Below are 19,997 nucleotides of genomic sequence, written 5' to 3'. Positions count from 1 at the left end.
GGAGCAGACGTGGCTCTGGGCCAGCCGCGGAGCAGACGGCCCGCTCGGACCCACGCGTGCCCGGCTCCGGGGCGGTGCCGCGGTGAGCGCAGGGTGCAGCCGGAGCGGGGGCACTCCTGCCGGGAAGCGAGCAGAGAGGGGAACCTGGGCCAAGGATGGAGTAAAAGCCTCTCCGGGAAGAGACCATGTTGGGCATTGTTCTAACAAAACAACACGTTCACTCCTTCCCTCCAGGCTTCTGGCATGGTATCGATGTACTAATGCAGCATTTTGCATAGCAGCCTTGGGCTGGCACATGTTTTTTACGCTTTCTTTCCCTGTTTGGGGGTTTTTGTTTTGCTTTTAGTCCTAATTATGATGCAAACCTGAAAGTAGTCTCTCTCCAGAAATCTCAACTGACCCTCTGTGAAAGCTGGAAGGTAACATCTGGAAGAAAGTAACATCTGTGGTAGTGTTCAAGGCTGGGTTGAATGGGGCTTTGGACAGCCTGGTCTAGTGGCAGGTGGCAGTGCCCATAGCAGAAAGTTGGAACTAGAAGAGCTTTAGGTCCCTTCCAATCTGGACCATTCTAAAATTTTGTAATTCCAAATTCTAAAACACCTATGCAATGTAGTCAACCCTGCAGGGATTGGAATACAGCCACAATCTTTCTTGGCCTTTTGAGAGGCCAACCAAGACTCCCATGTGAGAGCTCTCTAAACTCTCAGACTAACCCTGGGAATTCCTGAAGCCAGTTTGAAGTCGGCACGGGAGTTGAGACATTAGCTCAGACTGCTATGAAGAGCAGCTGCACCATTAGTATCACATCCCACTGAGTGGAAACCCTGTACATAGATGTCAGTCTGGCAGTACTGTTAATCTTGGAGGCCCTTGAAATGGAAGGTGTGGTTATCAGAGGAGTGTAGTCAGCATGAGCAAGTTACTCCATGGACACCAAGTAGCTGTAGCATGAATATGCCTGTAGGGAGGACTTCAGTATCCAGCTGTGTTGCCCCTGAACAGCTGTCTGTGAGTATGGCTACCCATATGTTCATGAATGGCTGTTCATTTTCCAGCAGAGTATATGCTCTGCCAAGGAATGACAGTACCATCAACTCCTAACACAGGCCAAGGACATAAGCAGCAGAAAGCTCCATGGCAATGTGTAAGCAGATGAAATGTATCTGCTTACTTCATTCAAAGACTATGCAACACCTGAGCACAGCACTTGCCCTGATGTTGGGGAGCATAGGGAGAGAGACAGCCCCAGTGACCAGGGGCCAGACTGGTCTTGGCCTCCCTCCCCCTATCCACCATCAGGCAGCCCCTAGGCATTATGTAGCTTCTGAACTCCAACGCGAGTATTTCAAAGTCTGACTCAGGATTTCTGCTCTGGTTGGTGGCAGATACCTATGGCAAGGTAACACAATACATCCAAGCAAATGCAGTTGTTTTTGTTCCTGGATGTTTGGTTCACCCTGGTGTGCAGGTGTGCTGCTGGAAGCACCTGATGAAAATGCAAGTGCTTTTTTGCATGCAGGAGACTTGGCACATCACTGCCCTCACCACCCTCCATGTTTTGCAGCAACTGCTCAAAAAAGCATAGAGTTAAATGCAAGGGAATATTATCTTTTTATGGAAAAAAAATAAAAACAAACTAACAAAATCATAACAACAAATGTTATACCCAAAGAATACTCTAGTTTCTCATCAGCCTTTCCAGTTGGTGTCATCTTATTATCATGCACTGTGCTGCCTCATGCTTGCTTCCTCCAGCCTCACCTTCTGCAGAACCCTGACGTGACCACAGCCTTTTAGCCACGTGCTACTCAAGACTCCCTAACAGAGGGAAGTCCAGCTGCCACAATGGATTAGTGGAGACTTATTTTTCAGTACTGCCACTGATCCAGTCCCATACTGGCATTCTGTTGCACAGTGGTTTGGCAAATGTATTTGTCAAGAGGCAAAAGCTACAATGAGAAGAGGGACTTTGCTTTGCCTTCTCTCCCATGCAGTTTGTTCCTGTAACACTGGCTTTGTCAAATCTGTTGCTCTTTCCCCCTTCAGTACTGTCCAGGTTAAGACTTTTGAGCCAGTAATGTTGTTAATTTAATTTTCCCATCCATAGAAGCAGTGAGGCAGGTCCCACAGTCCATGGCTGTGCTCCAGTCCACTGTGACAACAGGAGCTCGGTGTCCTCCCAGAGAAAGGCAGCTCTCCAGAACCTTTTCCTCACCATTTAACTAAAAAGAAGGAAAGCATAAGATTTTAAGGAGGTAAGTTTCTGCAGTGGGGGCAATGCACCTGACAAGACAAGCCAAAGCTTGATAGAGACTCCGTATCTCTAAGAGCATGCAAAAATAAGCAGAAAATCAGAGATACTGAGATGTGTGTAGCACACACATGAAAGGAAGCTTCCAGTCTCACTATAGAAGTGTTCTCAAGCAGCTCAACTTTTGACAACAGCTGAACTGCAGTAATTAAACAAGGCAGGCTAAGAGCATACTCTGATGAAAAGCACATAAGCCTAAGCTATAGCTCATGTTAGTTCAGGTGCTCTGAGTGCCCCAGATGCGAAGTAAAAATTCCATCTAATCTGCCTTGCAAGAGCATGGGCATGTGATCAGTAACACTTGTTACTGAAGCACAGAAATGTGGGCACTCAGAACCATTCAGCCTTACCCTTCATTTAATTTCAGTGAACAGTAAGGGAAGAGTATCAGGCTGGTCTAATATAGAATCAGCAGGCACAGAGGGCAGATGGAACATGAGCACCAGTCAACAATCATACATTTTACACTGAACTGGCATGTATCCATATATTAAAACTTTGTCCTAGGCACTTGGACACTAAAACTAAGCTTTAAGAAGGAGCATGAATACTCCAGCTACACACATAGGACCCAAACACCTGCACCACACACTGCTAAAATGCACACTGTGTGAAACTAAGCAGCAGCTTTGACAGAGCAAGGATGGGTATGTGCTGCTTAAGAACTTCCAGTGACTGCTATTGCACCCTTGTAATTAACAGAAGCTTGTATGGATAGAGTACTCCCCATCACTTCTCAGACTTACCTTAAAAATTACTCCTCCAGTAGAAGAACATGTCAACATGTAATTGCCCTCAGAGTCAAAAGCAAAAAGCCTTCCTCGTGGGAACTGGACTTGCTTGTAGCCACTGTACCCAGACAGAATAAAAGGACCTGTAGCTTCCCTGGGAAGGTCATACTCAGACACTTTCAAACCACTTTTATGGATATTCCACTGAATAAACTAGAATGAGAAAAAGAGATGACAAAAACCTATAATGAAATTAACTGGGATGCAAGTACAGTTGCTTTTTTTTGATTTTAATCAAAATAGTGGGTATTCTTCACAAACAGAAGATGGCATTTTGACATCCATATCTAAGTGACTGCATTAATAAAACACAGGCTGCAAAGTCTGTAAGAGTGCCTTCTATCCAGGCAAAGATATGCCCTGCCTTCCTCAAGCACTACTGCCTACGTGTCCTTCCACACTGCACGCAGTATTCTGGTGAGAACTTGCTTAACTCCTCAGCCAAGGTCCCTCCCTGAGCCACACCACTACTGCTGAAGACTGAGGAACTACAGAAATTGAAGTGTTTATTATAAACATAACAGGGAGCTGCCAATGAGATTATGCAAAGTGGTCAATGATATGCTTCCCTGTGAATCCCAGATCTCAAATGTGGCGATCTCAGGGGTAGAGGAAGGTCATCCTCACATGGACTATCTAGGAAAGGGATGTCACCAACAGTAGGATTTGCATACAAGGTCCAAGACAGCTCCAACTGTTAATACATTTTCAGCCACTCTCGCTGCAGATTGCATGGAGCAGGGTGGTACTGCACATATAAGACTGCAGTTAGCAGCCCACATTCCATCCAGAATCTGAACATATTTCTACGATTGTCCCCACCATATGGAGAAGACTCCAGAAGTGATCTCTCTGCCAGTTGACCACAAGGAGGTCACCCACAACCTACCTTGCCATCCTCGCCTATGCTGTAGACTGTGTTCTCATCATAGCTGAACTCAACAGAGTAGACTTCTCCATCATGTGCCTTCCAGCTCATGGCGCACTCATGCTGCTGCATATCTGAGGGGAGAACCAGTACTGAACATTCCCTGTACTCAGAGTTGAGGTGAAGACAGGGAGGCCTTTTATGTTCCTGAGGTCTCTGTGACAGTTCTCCAAACCAGCCTGAGGGAGCCCAACCCAGTCCCAGCACTCTGTGCCTATACTTTCGATTTCACTTTGGTCACAAAAATCATTGTCTAGAACTACTCTACTTTACAGGGCTGCTCAGATGCTCACTGTCCACTGCAGGCATTCTGCATCCAAGCACCACTGGCACTTCTCCTCCCCTTGTTATCCTGCCCATCCTCCCAGCTGCTGACAGCTCTGTCCTCCCAAAGACCTGGGACTGCAGCATCCACCTGTGCCAGAAGCACATTCGCCATGCAAGGGCAGGAGGCCTGAACTGCCTTTACTGCAAGGACAGGCTGAAGAGGACAAAAACCTGAGAAACAGAAATTGCTTCCAGAAGGAGGACTGATGTGAAGCCCTTGCATTTAAATGGAAGGTCTCACATTAATTGCTTTCTTCATGACTCAGCCTCTAGTGTCTAGTGGTACTGCTATCTGATACAGCACAAGACCACATGGCTTAAGGGTACATTCACTCTCCTCTTCAGCAGGAGAGAAACAACAAATCCAGCAGCATTACCAGGGTCTCTAGCCAATGTCCTCCAGAAAAAGTCTATGTTAATTCACTCCTGAGAGCTCCTGTGAAGAAAATAACTTCCACCTTGGTCTCCAAGCATATCCTACAGCTGCCTCCCTGCTAGGGGCATCCACCTGAGGACTAGGGGCCACCTCACTGCTCAGTTTCACAGAAACATTTAAGTTAGAAAAGACCTCCAAAAATAATCAGAAGACTGCTGAGTGCAACACTAAACTATACCCTTAAGTGCCACATCTGTAGCATCTTTTAAATACTTCCAGAGATGTGACTCCAGCACTTTCCTGGGCAGCCTGCTCCAGTGCTTGACAATCCCTTTGGTGTGGAAGTTTTCCTAATATCCAATCTAAACCTCCCCTGATGCAGATTGAGACTGTTTCCTCCTGTCTGATCCCTTGTTACCTGGGAGAAGAAATTGACCCCCACCTGGCTACAGCCTTCTTTCAGGTAGTGGTAGAAAGCAGTAAGGTGTCCCCTCAGTCTCCTTTTCCCTAAGCTAAAGACCACCAGCTCCTGTAGCCACTCCTCACATGCTCTGGACCCTTCACCAGCTTTGGTTTTGTTCTTTGGACACGCTCCAGCCCCCCAATGTCTTTCACATAGTGAGGGGCCCAAAACTGAACATTCTGTTTGAGGTGCAACCTCAGCGGTGCCAGGTGCAGGGGAACAATCCCTTCCCTCATGCTTGTGGCCACAGTATTTGTGATACAAGCCCAGATGCCAGTCCTGGCTGCCTGGCCTCACAGCAGGCTATCAACCAATAACCCCAGGTCCTTTGCACCGTACCAAAGAGACGAACAATCCCATCTGCAGCCCCGGTGACCAGAAGGTTGCCATTGTGGTTGAAGGCTGTGCAGTTAATAGCAATGGGCTCAGGCTCCAGGGAGAACTGCAGCTGGAAGGGAAAATCTGCATTAATACTGAGAAATGGAGCTGAGGTGCTGAAGAGCTAAACTCCAGGTGAAGGAAGAAAGAAAGATGGTATTTAGAAACAAGAACTCTGGTTTGGAGCCCTACACCTCTAATGACTACAAACTTCAATGTCTGGCAGCAGCATTTTACTGTGACACTAAACCAGCAATTCACCTCAGCCAAGCCACAGCTTTCTTGGCCATGGCCTCAAGGTTGCAAAACCAGCCTCTGGCAGGCAATAGCTTGAGTATGTTGCTTTCTCCTACATGTCAGGGACAGCATTTCACTTAAAAACAGGGAAGGCAAGGAAAACAGCAGCAACGAAAACCCTTCAGTACCAGCTCTACTGGAGAAAGCCTGAGCAAAGCATCATACAATCCACTTGGGATATTTCCAGTCACAAACTGTGCAGCCAGGATAGAAACAAGGTCATGAACTATTCTGAAGAATTCTTTAGAAAAACCCCAACACACCAATAAAATAAAAAAAAAACCTTCACCCAATCCAGCAGCTACTTACATTATTTATTTTTATCCTGAATGTGACAGAGGGGAAAGGAGGAAGGAGGAAAAAAAAGGGTGTTGAAAAGAAAGTCAGCATAATTTAGAAAGAGGGCTCCTACACATTGAAATAGAAGACACTCATTCTCAACAAGCAGACTGAGAAAGCAAAGAAACCCAGCAAGTACCTGCTGCTTCATTGTCTTTGTGTCCCACAGTAGCAGCTTCCCAGGAACTTGGTTCATGCTTTTGCCCCCAGAGTTGATTACTGCGAAGTCCATGTGGGAGACAGGGCTCTGGGCTGCTGCAGAGCAGACAAAGGAGGCACCACTTGGGCTGCAGGCAAGCGAGAGGATCCTGAAACACAGATCCAGGGTCTGAATCACCTTTCTCCTGCAACTGCCTCAAGCAAAACACTCACCTATGAGCTCTCCTATTAAGACCCCACAAGACAGGGTGCACTGTAAATGATGGCAGGATGCACGTGATTAGTTTTTGAGTGTCTCACATTTAACTGAGCAGTTCTACGCTGCAGGGACTGCCCTCTGGAAGAAGGCTGGATAGTCCTGCAGTTGCGGAAAAGCAGCAGGATCATTGAGATGTTCACTATTAAAACCAACACCATTTATTTATATTTATATATAAAAGTTAGTATTCCAGAGTTACCTGGGCATGTCTTCATCAATGCTGATTTCACAGAGATTCTTCTTTGCTTCTGTGTCATAAAGACGAACCGTCCCAACCCCACTGCCAAGCAATAGCTTGAAATCAGCAAGGAAGCAGATGGAAAGAGTGTGAGTGAGCAGTACAATGATGCTGGCCAACAACCACCAAGACTTAGTAACTTTTTTCCTATTTATGCATTCAGGCTATTAATCCATTATGGTACATCCTGTCTTCCTGTGCAATCACACTGAGTAGGACTATCCCAAAGCCACAAAGTCAGAGTAAAAACCCTGCTTCCCAGGGTTCCCAGTGAGAAAAAGATCTGATAGGCACCAGGGTGGCATAAACACCACTTTCTAGAAGATGACTCAACCCGACAGGATATAAAACATGCATGGAGTCTCAATATCTAGGGGTCCAAGGAAAGGGAAGTTTGAGATTGTTAACTGTGTGCTAGAGAAAACCAAGCAGAAGCCAACTCCTTTCACTCATGGGAGGGTAAAATCATCCAGAGAGGTCACATGTTTTATCAGTGGTGCTATAATTTCAATTAAAATTTAAGTCATGGAGAGATGCATTGTAAATGAAAATTGAGCAAGCCAGATCATTGTCACTTCAGTGCCTAATCTGCTGGTGAATCCTACATGTATTTCAGAATGAAGAATCTTTCTGTTAGCAAGAAGGTAATAAATTCCACAAAACAGAAGAAACATCATCACAACAAACAAAGCACAAGAAAAAAAAAAAAAAAGCAAAAGAAGAGACAAGCTGTAGCACCAGCTCTTCACAGATGGCATTTTGGGGTTAGTAAGCCACACATTGTCAGTGCCAAAATGCAAAAAATACTGCCTCATTTGCAGGCCACCCTTCTCATACATCCCTGTATGTGCCAAGGGAGGGCATGAAACACTAGCAACAGTTCTAGGACTCAGAGGAATGCATATAATTTAAGGCTCCTCCCTAGTAACAGAACTAGAGAAAAAGAGATATAGGAAACATTTAAGCTGCCATGTTATTTAAACAAGCTCCAAGCTCCTTATGCACACACAAACTCTCAGCTCTTAAGACACTAGTCAAAAACTGGCCATGGAGCTTTTTTCACACCTGCACAAGTAAAATGCCACCCCCATAACCCTGTTTCCCCTTCCCTGCTGCTGGCTCAGGGTATAAGTAAAGCTCTCTGCTGCAGGCCTCCCACAGGCTGCTGTACTCAGTTGCCTTTGCCTGTCTTTACAAGTGATCTGTGTGAAGACAGGCATTTCTCTCAAAGGTACTACTTCTGTCCTGAAGCTGTACGCACACTGCAGCTTGGGAATTTCTGTTTCAGGGCAAGTGGTGGTAAACTCCTTGCTCAATACAAAGCATACACTCCTCACTGTAGTTTTTCTTAGACCCTAGAGGCTTTAGTTCCCTGTGTGCCACTAAAACTGGAAACTAACTGCTGCCCCAGTCTTATCCACAGTGCAGCTGTCTAGAAGTGAACACGCAACACAGCACAACCCCAAATCTTCTGCTGCGCTTCCACACACACACACTACTCACCAGCCGATCCCGCTTGGTGGCCCATTCCAGGGACAGCAATGGAGATTTGGAAATGGATGAAGCTTTTGTTTGCATTATGGGGTTAAAAGACCAGACTTTGATGACCCCATCCACATCCAAGCTGGCCACCCTCCGTCCAGAACAATCAACCCTGTGTGTAGAAGAAACTGATGGGTTATTTTTCTCCCCCTCAAATTCTTAGATGCAGCCCACTAATCAATCCTTCCTTTCCTGGCCAAACACCAGTTCCTTCTGCAGGAATTGGAACTTTTTTGCACGACTTCCTGCTTACTTCACAGTAACTGGCACAACCAAGCACACTAAGCTCCAGACGTAAAGCATAATGCCCTTAAGCAACACCTGCTTTCCAAGGGAGTTTCTTCCTGGCTAGCATTGCCCAATCACAAAAATCTCTGTCCATTCTCAGTACACAAGCTACATGCTATTTTCAGTCACACCAACTTGACTGCCCTACAATTGAGAGTATACATCCAACACACTGGACAGAACAGAGGCAGGGAGAAAGAGGACAGAAACAGCTGATCCTTCTGCAGAGGCTTCTACAAGACAGCCCTCTTCTGCCAGAGCACTATTACCTGCAGTACATGATGGATGAATGGTGCTCCCCATATTCCTCCTGACTCAGGACAATGAAAGGCTGTTCCTGCCGAAGCCCCACAGTCTCTGCACTGCTGCCAGGCATTTTGGTTGAAGTCTCTGTTTGCTCAGCATGCAGCTCTGAGCATGGTTCTGCCTCAGCTATGCTAGTCTCTGTTTTCTTCTCAGCACTTGGGCCCTGAAGGAAGAAACCTTGTGTCAAATACAAGGAAGCAGCTCCATATCAAGCTCCTCAGCTACCCCAGCCTGCTGGGAGAAAAAAAAAGAGAAGCTGCAACGAAACAGAAGCATTGTCAGCCCAACACTCCCTCTGCCAGGGACCTTTCTGAGTACAAGGACCATGTGTTGCACTACCTGCACTATTTAATATGATCTGCATAGTTGTTGAGTCCCTTATATCCCCCTCCATGTGCCCAGCTATACACTTTCCTGTAAGAATTAAAAGAACCGCAATATTTCTAGCATAGTTTAGCCAATATCAGAGGCCCATTTCATGCCATCAGATTCACAAGTAAATCAACACATTTCAGGGAATTCTTGCATTCAGCAATATAATTTAAGTCTGTATTACATGCAGTTCAGCAAACCTGCACAAGAACTTGGCTCTCAAGCCCCAGTGGATGTATTATCTTCATCTGACAGAGATTTAGATTGTGCACACTGGAGCCAACTGACTGATGACAACAGTACAGCTGACACATGAGTCCAAAAGCTTAAAACCCAATTTGACAGGCAGACAGAACAAATGGAGTTTTAGGAGGTCTGGATGAGACAAGATCTGCACTGCAGAAATATTTGGAAGCAGCTTAGTCTTCCCTTGCCACCAGAAGTTGAACAAGAAGCAGATACAGCACATAAGGTGGTAAATCATCTGCTAGCATTCTTTTGATAAACCATTCTCTGAAACCTAAGTGTCCCCAAAATGGTATTGGTATTGAGGGTTATGAATTCCTGCTCTGCAACACACGCTTGCCTAATTTACAGTAGCTTCTCATCAGGACCAATGGATCAAGCACTGCATAATCAAATAATCTGAAATCACAGAGCTAGAAGAGATTGGGAAATAAATCCAAGAATTATTCTGCTAGTTAATGTGGAGAAGTAACAACCAGTGAATGACACTCCTGTGAAAGAAGTAGCGCTGCCTTTCAGTTTCCTTTTTGCTCACATGCATTGAGTAGAAGAGAAATTTAGAGCATCAAGCTTCCCCAAGAACACAAGGACCAATCTTTACACAGCCCAAAAACACTGCCTTAACCTGGAACATTGCAGAAAAGGAAAATCAAAGGAAACTTACTGGGAAATCGGGTTTTGTAATTTTCCAAACAATGCTGAGTGTTTTAGATGAACCATGAATAAAAAAGTTTCTCTAGAGGCCTTGAATGCTGAGTGATAGAGTAATATCTCTTTAACCAGCTCTCCCACACACAGAACAGCCACCATTGGCCAATGGACAGCAGTCCCTCAGCACTGTCTCTCCACAAGGCAGAATCTCATACAGACAAAATAACAACAGCTGAGATGCTGCCTGTGCTCTGTATTTTTTGACAACATGGTTGCTGAAAGCCAGACAACACAGGTGAACAGAAAGTAGTGTGCTGACCTTCAGCAGTTAAAATCCAGGACACAGTTTTATTATTTGATTAGATTTTAAAGCAGGGCACACCCCCCCAGGCAAAACAGTAACAATAAAGAACAAAAAAAACTCCAAAAAGCAAATGTTGCTAGGAAAGCAACTTCCATTCCTATCCAGGAAAATTTTGTATTCATTTTTATTGTTCCACACAGAGCCTGCATAAATGAGCATAAGAACCTACAGGAAGAGAAGTCACTTTGGTTGGATGAGTGAGTCAAGTTCATTACCACTGAGGAATGGGGATTTTATTTGAACACAACCACTAAGAGTGAATGAAACCTTAATGAAGACTCAGGACTAGGCTGTTGAAAAACATGGACACAAAAGACAACTCTTCCACATGAAATGCCAATACTGATTAACTTCCAGGGACACAGAAATAAACCAAGTGCAGGAAGAGCGATTAACTACACACATTAACCTTTGATACGGTTATTTCTGGTTAGCAATTCCAAAGCTTAAAGGAAACACTTGTACTTGTTTTACCACTTTGTTTTGCAGAAATACAAGCCTTCTGCTTCCCAGCCTTGCAGTGCTGAACAGTACCTGGAAAGTCCCTTTTGACAACAGCTCCTTTCTTTCTTTTCCATGCTCCTGTAAACGCTTCTGCCGCTGCTGCAGGGAACTAGACTCGCCTGCCACTAAGCCACTGAAGTGGCTCTTCCCATCCTTACAGCTCACTGTTCCTTCTTTTCCTTTGGCACTCTGGAAGACAGAGAAGTGATTGAGCAAAGTTATGCTTCTAGTAGGCTGCAGAACAAAGAGCAAAAGACGCAGCAAACCAACCAAGCACCTGCAAGGGCTCCACAAGCTCTTAGAAAACAATAGCTGTTCTTGTGCTGCATTCAGGCCCAGCATACATGTGCAAGGCAGGAAAAGACATTTAATTTTTCAGGTGGAAGCAAAAGTTTGGAGCAGTGCCATGCTGCAAGTTAGTTCCTTGGAGACTGAGCAACTTTCAGTTGATAATTACCTGGTGATTTGTTGGTTCTTTCTTCCCCAGCAGCATACTGCCAGTCTGCACTGGAGAAGCCCCAACTGAATGGGTTGGTCTGGATGGGCCCTTTTTACTTTGGGAGAGAAAAGAGGAGAGAAAGCCTCCCCGGGACTGAAGAGAATGTGCTGTACTCCTCTGATTGCAGGTCATATCACTAATGAAAAAAACAAAACACCACCAAATAGAGTATGAAAGTGTAGCGAGACAACCTGACCAAAGATCACCCAGTTAAGCGAAGTGGCAGCTGTTTGAACCTTGGAAGACAAGAAGTTCATTTCCAAGCCAGTGCATCACTATGCACTAATAAACTATTGGAAAATATCCTGTTAGTACCTGGAGCAGTTCATTATAGTTACTGTAACCAAAAGCACACTTCTCAGAGATGCTACTGAGACAGCGAGCTCAAACTGTTGCTTAATCCCCTGTAGAGCCACCTAAAACTCCTTCCACTCCATCTGGTTTGTTTAGAAACAAACTAAGGGAAAGGCAGGGGAATTCAGATTTCTGTAGAACTCATTCAGATGGGATTCCCAATTCAAAGCATAAAACAGACCTACTTTGAGAGACATTTAGCATGCAACATTGATAATCAGTAACTTATGTTCAACAATTTTACAGCACAGGCCCTCCGTATCTCAAAATCCAGACCCAAAGAAAATAAGAGTGCTACAGCCCATTTCTATGACTATTATCACCTCCTTTCTCAGTTCACAATGCCAAGAGCAGCAGCTGCTTCCCAGAACATAACTGTCTGACCTCACTCTGCTACAGCTTCCTCTGAGAGCAGAATGACAGCAAGGGCAAGGGAAATACAATAATCTTCACTGTATATATCCACTCTTCAAGGATGAAACTATTCTACCAAAGCTGGGCTTTGGATTAAGCAGAGACACAAAAATAAGCAACCAGAACTGGCCCTCCAAACTAAGAGATAAGTTGCACACAAAAGAAATGCCACTTCTTAGGCAAGTTTTTCTAATTCAAATGGACAAAAATAAATACAGGAATAAATTATCCCATCCCTCATGTCACACTCCTCCATATATGCAGATAGCATCAGGGCTTTCCACATAGTTAAAAAAACCCATATCACAAACTAAATTCCATAGCCTGTCCTGTGCAAAGACTGCAGAGCAGTTACCAAGATAATTCAATAGCCACTTAAGTCCATTCAATCAGACAAATTTTAGATTAAAACATTTTGTGTGTAGCTTCTGCTACAACTTCTATCTGTCACTGGTAACAGGATAATTTAACCAATCTTATTCCTGTCCTGTACTGGAGTAAAAAAGTAAAGCTTAAAGAAGCTGTATCACTGTGTATGTTGCCTAATTTTCAGAGATAGGCATAAAATAGATGTAGGCATAAAATGCATTTTTAATTGCAGCAAGTTCATGGGGAATTCTGTGCATAGCTGAGCCTCACAGAAGAGAAGCTCCTTTTCCCTTGACTTTGCAAAAGAAAGAAAACAACCCTGTGTAACAAGAATCCCTTTAGGTCATACAGGAACAGTATCTACAAAACAGCACAGGACATTTACCTATGGCACTGCAGGCACTCAAGTACATTGAAATCAAGAGACAATCTACTTCATTTGAGCAATACTGTAGGTATTGCACTGCTACCAGCACCCTAGATGACCAGAACACCTGGTGCAATGCTGACAGCAGAGGACTTCCATGTGTGCTAGGGCTCTCACAGGTTTACAAGAACCTCCCAAATGATGGGAGAGACACCTGTCATGAATTCCATTTAACCTACTTAGGTCACCATAATTTCTGCCTGGATGTCTTTTTGCATTGAATCCCAGGGCAGGGGACATGGAAATGACCCTTCAGGAAGCTTCCTGACCCAACAAAATCAGCAGAGCCCGTCCCTAGCTCTTCTCCTGCAGGCACTCACAGTTCAGAGTCCCCAAGTCGATCCATGTTGGCCACATACGCAGGTAACTTGTGATGCATAACTGTTTGTTCCACCTCCAGTTCCTCTTTCTTCATGCGGGAGGATTCAGCCTGCAGAGCAAACAGCTAGGACAGGAGAAAAGAGCCAAGTAAACACAGGATCACAGAGATTCACCTCCTTCCCACACACTGAAGTTGTTTACTCCTTTTATTTCAACACTTCTAGAAGGGCGGGGAAGGAAAAAAGTTGCTCAGACTGGCTGAGCACCACTTTAGTTCAATTAGTCAAAACAATCAGTACTTTATGCACATGAAACTGGACCCTACTTAAAACCCTTCACTCCTCTCCTCTGGCTGTTGCTGTGGGGACACTAGTGGTGCTGGGAAACAAGAGCTGGGCAGGGCAGAGCTTACCAGTCCCTCTCTGTGCAGGCAGTTTGAGGCCAGGGCAATGCAGGAGCCTAGAAGGTAATCTTCTTCCCACAGCCAAGGGTTTGCTGAACTGGCAGGGTGCACCAAGGTCAGTGAAACCAGGTCATCCTGAAATCCAGCTCCATACCCTGTGCAACTCCTTCCCAAGAATGATAGTGAGATTTATCTCCACATTATGGAGAAAGAAAACCATCTCTCTTTTCCCTTTAGCAGAGAGGAACCTCACAATGCAGTTTTCTGGAACAGATGTGGTTTATGCCTGTGACTCTTACTTACACAAAGAGCTCCTCAGGCTTTTCTGTTTCTGTACATTTGCTTTTCAGATATGTTTCCTTATAGCATACCTTTTAGAAATCTAGCTTGCTGTTTATGGATTTGCATTGTTTCAGCAGCATAAAAAACAGAATCACTACTTAATTTCAGCTAGCATAAAATTCAATATTTATCAGCATCCTTTTTTAAAACCTGTATTCTAGAGGTAGCTGGTTCCCCCTCTGACCTGAGGAGCTAACTAAAAGGGAAAGTCTAGTTTTACTTCTGTCGATTTGCCAGAAAACTTATATCCAGACTGCTAATGATATCAGTCAACATGCAAAACACAAACCATAGCTTTAATTTGACTAAAAGTAAAGAATACGAAATTTGAGGAAATAAGAGATCTATTTCAAAACACAGCTTATCCTCTGTCCCTATTCACTGACCATCTTTGCAGAACACTCCTGTCAGTATTTGACTGACCTACTAACTCCATACAGTACACTGTGACAAATATTGGGTTTTATCCCCAAAAATTGACTCCTTTTTGAAATCAATTATTCTATTTTACTTCCGTTTTTAGGACAGTGTTGAACAGCTATTAAAACAGTACAAACAGGAAACACAACATGCAACAATGTTTTGTAACACAAGAGTTAAAGCATAAACTTTACTGAAGTATTTATACAGAAAGAGCTTTTCTTGGTATGTTTGAGGAAGTGAAATTGAAGTTCTGCTTAGATGGATAAGCCTTCCTACTTGTATGTGATCATCCACATGTGATCTACAGTTTAGAAAGTTCTTAAATGCAGATTTCACAGATTTCTCTAATAGAAGTTACACTTGGAAATGGTGACCCATGTTATACACTTTTCCTAAGTATCTGCTGATGATACTGTCAAACACAAGACATTGAGCTGGGCAACATTTTGTCTGAACCAACAGACCCTCCTTATGGTTTACTGTAAGATCTAAAATTGGGAAACAGACATTCACAACATTTCCATTAGCTGGCCTAAACTGCTTTAAGTGCACATCAAACATGGTGAAGGGGCCATTTCAGAAGTGACAGTTTCTGTCTCTTTCCCAGAATTTACTGCCCTTTTCTATTGCTTCTATTGCTATATCAGCTAAAATCTGGGAGAGACTGAATACTATTCACAAAATCAGGCATACATCCCTTCCAACCCATTCTATAACTCTACAACATTCATCCTTAACCTCCACCAGTTTCATTTTGTTTTGACTTTGCAGTGTAACAGAAAAGGAGTTTGTATAGTTGTATAGTATTCAGTCACCTGTCAGACAGCACAGGGAGGGGAGACAATCACCTCCAGGAGAGGGACACGCATTTCACAATATGATCACAACCCTAAGTTTGCTGGACACAATTGAAAGATAAATCAAAATAAAAGACTTAAAGAACCTTCCTTAGAATAACTGCACCAAACACAACAGTTACAATGTTCTTGAATGGATGGAATCAATTTCACAAAACTCATCACACAGTCAGCAGCTAAAGAGTGATCTCAGTTCTGACCTTATGCCGCAGTGATTCATTTTCTTCTTGTATGAGACTGCTCCTGAGACATTCAGCTTCAAAGTTCAGTATGACTGGAACTGGTAAGCAACGTTAAAGAAATCTGAGGCAATAATTTGTGTGCACCTGCTTAATTCTAACACTCCATACCAGCCATTTATCTGGAAAAACAAAGCTGCCCAGTCCATACAATTAGCAACAGCTTAATTGTTTTAGTGAACTTTTTACTTTGCTGTTGAACAAACTACTTCATGTGGACTTTGCAAGGATTTTTAGATTATTTTTTTTTAGAGTCAGAAGTGGAGGGCAAGACAGGTTCTGTTACTGCTTTACTGTACACTGAAGAAACAGTTCAAGATGAGCTGTATTCCAGCTGAAGCATAAGCCTGCCCATCACCAAACAAGTAAAACAGAAAGAACTCTGCAGCATGAGGCAAATAAGTTATTTCTGCTAACAACCAACTGCTCTATTATAATGAGCTGGCATTAGGCAATGTTGTGAACATAATGTACCCAAAGAAGGATCTAATAGAAGATGCCAGTACAGTTATGGATTATGACCCAAGGTTGTATGCCTGTTTTGTACTACATCACACAAAGAGTAAAACCATTTCTAGAACAAAATGTGCACAAGATTTCTAGTCACTAGCATCAGAATGATTCAGCATCAGCAACAACCACAACTATTTGGCCCAGGGAATACAACATATCACCAGATAATTGAGCAGTAACTATTCCAACACCCTCTGGTAAACACCAACTTTCTATTTAGTCTTGGCTGTAAAATATCACCTGAAAGCAGGAAGTTCCATAGTACGATATCCTTGGCGTGACTGTTGAAAGTAACATGAGGGAAGGGAGATTTAACTATTAGTTGCAAAAAAGGATATGCATGCACTGAAATAAGACGCTCAGGAAGTTGTGCAGAGACACGATGAACGTATCTGCCCATTGGCGTGAGAAATAGGTAGCAAAGGTGGGGTTGGAGTCTGGAGCAGGGAGGAAGGGCAGGACAAACCAATCCTTCCACTCTGCCTGGTTCTGGAGCTCGGAGGCCTGCTTGAGGAAGAACTCTTGCGCCTTGTCATTGCGGCCATTCTGAAACACAGCAAGGAGAACAGGGCTCACACTTCGCTAACACCACCAGATTAGGTCTAGGAACATTTGCTTTTTGTTATGAACACAAAAAAAAACTGTTTTCACCACCCTGACACAATAAGAGATTAGTTACAGATTCACTAGGAAACAAAAGAATCCCAAACACAATAGCAGAAGTTGACAAAGGCACTCAAATCCAACCTTCTTTCTAGTCACCACAATCCTGTTTAAAGGCTGAGACCAATTGAACCAAACACACTGATTTCCAGTTAAACCAGTGCAGAGTGCACTGACATGGCACATCAGCATTCATATACAGAACCACAGTGCAATTCAAATTACTCAAGTCTACAGCAGACGCAGCTCAAGAAGGTTTCCACCTGACACATTATTCAGACAGGAATGTCACACCTCAGGGCAAGCACACAGCAAAACAAATCATAAAAAAACACACTTCTGGAAAGATGGATTAGATTTTGACTCGTCCACCAACACACAGATCTTCAGTCAGGGAATGGAATCAAGAAGAATCAAGCAGAGAATATATACTCCATTGACTTTCAGGGTCTGAACAGAAAAAATCTCAGTTCCATTTTAAGCTCATTATTTCCTGTTTTATTCAAAGCAAGCAAAAAGACATTAATTTTCTGTCCCACATTTCCTGTTCTGGTTTGAATTTTGTGCCCTCTGCCAGTATCTAAGTTAACTGAGCAGGACTGAGCTAGCAGTACTGTTATCCTTTCTGAGGGAAACCTGTCTATCTGAGCATGCATATCTTGCACCCAGCAAACCATGTTTCCCTGTCCTGCACACAACCCTGTCATGTGAGTCTGCATCAAACTCCACACTACACTCCTGATCATGACACATGAACAGCTTGTTCCTAATCCAGCAGGCCTGGCAGAGGCTGACAAGGGTAGCTCATTGCTTGGTTTCAGAGCCCAGGATCTTTATAAAGTAGCAGCCCAAAAATCAAGCACTACCTGAACAGCATGGACGAGGTAGTATCGGAACAAGCTGGTTTTGAGCTTGTTCACCGTTGGCCGATACACGTCTTCCAAACGGCTGAAAAGGCGTCGGTCCAGATAACTCCAGTAATCCCGCAGGGCAGGCAGATCGTAGCTCTGAACAAACTGCTGCAGCTGCTCCACTATCTTATCCACCTGAAGAGGGCAAAACAGGTAACACTTCAGTCATGTGAGGGCTCTTGAGGCACAACACTTTCTGTAACTTAGTGCTGAGGAGCTTTAACTGTGTAAGTAGTACGGTACAACCCTTATGCATTAGCTATTTTCCAATCCTGGAAACACTCTACTTTTTTTATTAACATTCTTCCACTCTGCAGTACTTTGCAAATGAAGGAAAAAGAAACACGACAGCACAGCCAAAGAGATTTTGACAGAAATAGCACATTTTGTTGAACCAAACTGATGGGTTTTTTTGCAAGCAAGCAAAACCTTCTACCTCTTTTAAAAGTCAGTTGATAATAAAAATAATTATGTGATTAAATGTTGAAAACTCAAGTGCAGTACCTGAAAAAAAATTATTATTTTTAGACTAAAAAGAAAAATACCTGTATTTAGCCAACAGAAAGAGGAAGTCAGTTCTGCTGTATTGCAATCTTTGAAGTACCTTTAGCTTTAGTAACATCATCTACTAACAAGGCAGGCATAAAATTTTGCAGGATTCCTTTTTGTCATTATGTGTCTTTGGAAAACATTTCTGCAATATGAATAAGACAGAATGGTGGCGTGGGAATAGATTTTTTTGTTCAGTAGTTTCTGATGGCCAAGACAGGCATCAGAAAAAGAAAAAACTACATCCTGTATAAAATTAAAATTGTTTAATATGTGGTTTGCTCTCCCCTCATCAGTTAGTATCTTAGGACATAACAACTTTTATCTCTGTGGTTTCCTACAGATACAGAAAACTGAAGTTTGTGACCCTAGCAGACCTTTCCTGGACAATTCCGATTGTCCTCTAAACATTAGCAAAGTGCTGGTGTTTTAAAAATGAAAAGCAACATGCTTCATTAATGAAAAAGCAGGTGTTATATTGCTGGTCAAAGAAAAATCTGACTGTTCAAAACACTACATTCGGTGCCCAAAACTTGCTACAGGAATACGAAGCTCACACAAAGGACTGAAACTGTATTTTTGAGACAGGCAAATTCTGTGCCGATTTCCACACGTTAGTCAAGGCAGCTTGGAGGTACTCAAGACATATAAACTAAAGAGCGGAGCCGTAAAGCCGCTGGATAAAAATCTCATGACCGAGAAAAGATGCGGACAAAGGAATGCCTTCCTGCCCTCTCGGTCCGCGGGTCTCCTCGTTCTTCTGGAGCGGCAGCGGAGGATCCGCTGGCGGGTCGCCGCTCGGACGCAGGGTCCGCAGGCGGCCGGGCTGGCCAGCGGCGCGGGGCGGCTGCGGGAACTGCAGCCCCGGCTCGGCAGGCAGGCGAGGGATGGAGCCCAGCCCTGAGTCCTGCGCTGACGGCGCTCTCCGGAACGCGAGCGGAGCCCTCAGCCGGCCGCAGCCCCCTGAGCGGCGGCGGGGCGGGCCGGGCGGCTCCGGGGCGCGGGGTCCCGCCGGCGCGGCCCGGCCCAGCCCAGCTCACCGCGGGGATCGCGGGGGCTCCGAGGGCTCCCCTGGCCGCCAGGCCCGCTCCCCTCGCCCAGCCCCTGGAGCGCGGAGAGGCGCCCGCGGCCCGCCCGGGGAGCGCGTCCTCGCCGGGGGGCACCCGCGCCCGACGCCCCGCCGGGAACGGGACGCGGTCGCCGCTCACCCGGAAACCCTTCTCCCGGTCTGCCTTGATTTCTGCATCCAGCTGCTTCAGGGCGGCGGTGAAGCCGCGGAAGAGCAGATACTCCCGCACCAGCTCGTCCGTGCGCTCCGCTGCCGCCGCCATGGGGGCCCCGCGGCGCCGCCGGCTCCGCCCGCCCACGGGCGGGGAGGGGATGGCCCGGCCCGGTCCGGCCCAGCGCCAGGGGAACTACAACTCCCAGCGTGCCTTGCCCGCCCGCCTCTTCTCTGCGCCACGCCCCACCCCTCTGGCGAGTGCAGCCCGCGTTTTTCCCGCCCGCTGATTGGCCGCCGCGGGCGCCGGCTGCGCGCCGATTGGCCGCCCGCCACGTGCGGCTCGTGTTGCTCG

The 19,997-nt window shown here is 45.0% G+C and overlaps 1 protein-coding gene across 1 annotated transcript; it reads right to left on the bottom strand.

Annotated features, from left to right (window-relative positions):
- Window positions 1-1,592: 1,592 nt before the first annotated feature.
- On the bottom strand, window positions 1,593-19,785 carry WDR91 (WD repeat domain 91). Its single transcript, XM_033058423.2, has 15 exons — window positions 19,632-19,785; window positions 17,830-18,009; window positions 16,639-16,846; window positions 15,749-15,831; window positions 13,523-13,647; window positions 11,597-11,774; window positions 11,170-11,328; window positions 8,966-9,165; window positions 8,370-8,520; window positions 6,828-6,922; window positions 6,350-6,518; window positions 5,536-5,644; window positions 3,992-4,104; window positions 3,058-3,255; window positions 1,593-2,222 (listed from the first exon to the last, which is right to left on the bottom strand). Exons 1-15 carry the CDS (start codon window positions 19,752-19,754, stop codon window positions 2,058-2,060), a joined length of 2,256 nt encoding a protein of 751 aa, XP_032914314.1. The 5' UTR covers window positions 19,755-19,785; the 3' UTR covers window positions 1,593-2,057.
- Window positions 19,786-19,997: the final 212 nt, after the last annotated feature.

The sequence above is a fragment of the Catharus ustulatus genome, chromosome 4 (assembly GCF_009819885.2).
Source record: "Catharus ustulatus isolate bCatUst1 chromosome 4, bCatUst1.pri.v2, whole genome shotgun sequence".
Lineage (NCBI taxonomy): Eukaryota > Metazoa > Chordata > Aves > Passeriformes > Turdidae > Catharus > Catharus ustulatus.
Note: the sequence above shows the minus strand (reverse complement) of the source record. Positions and strands in the feature narration are given on the sequence as shown.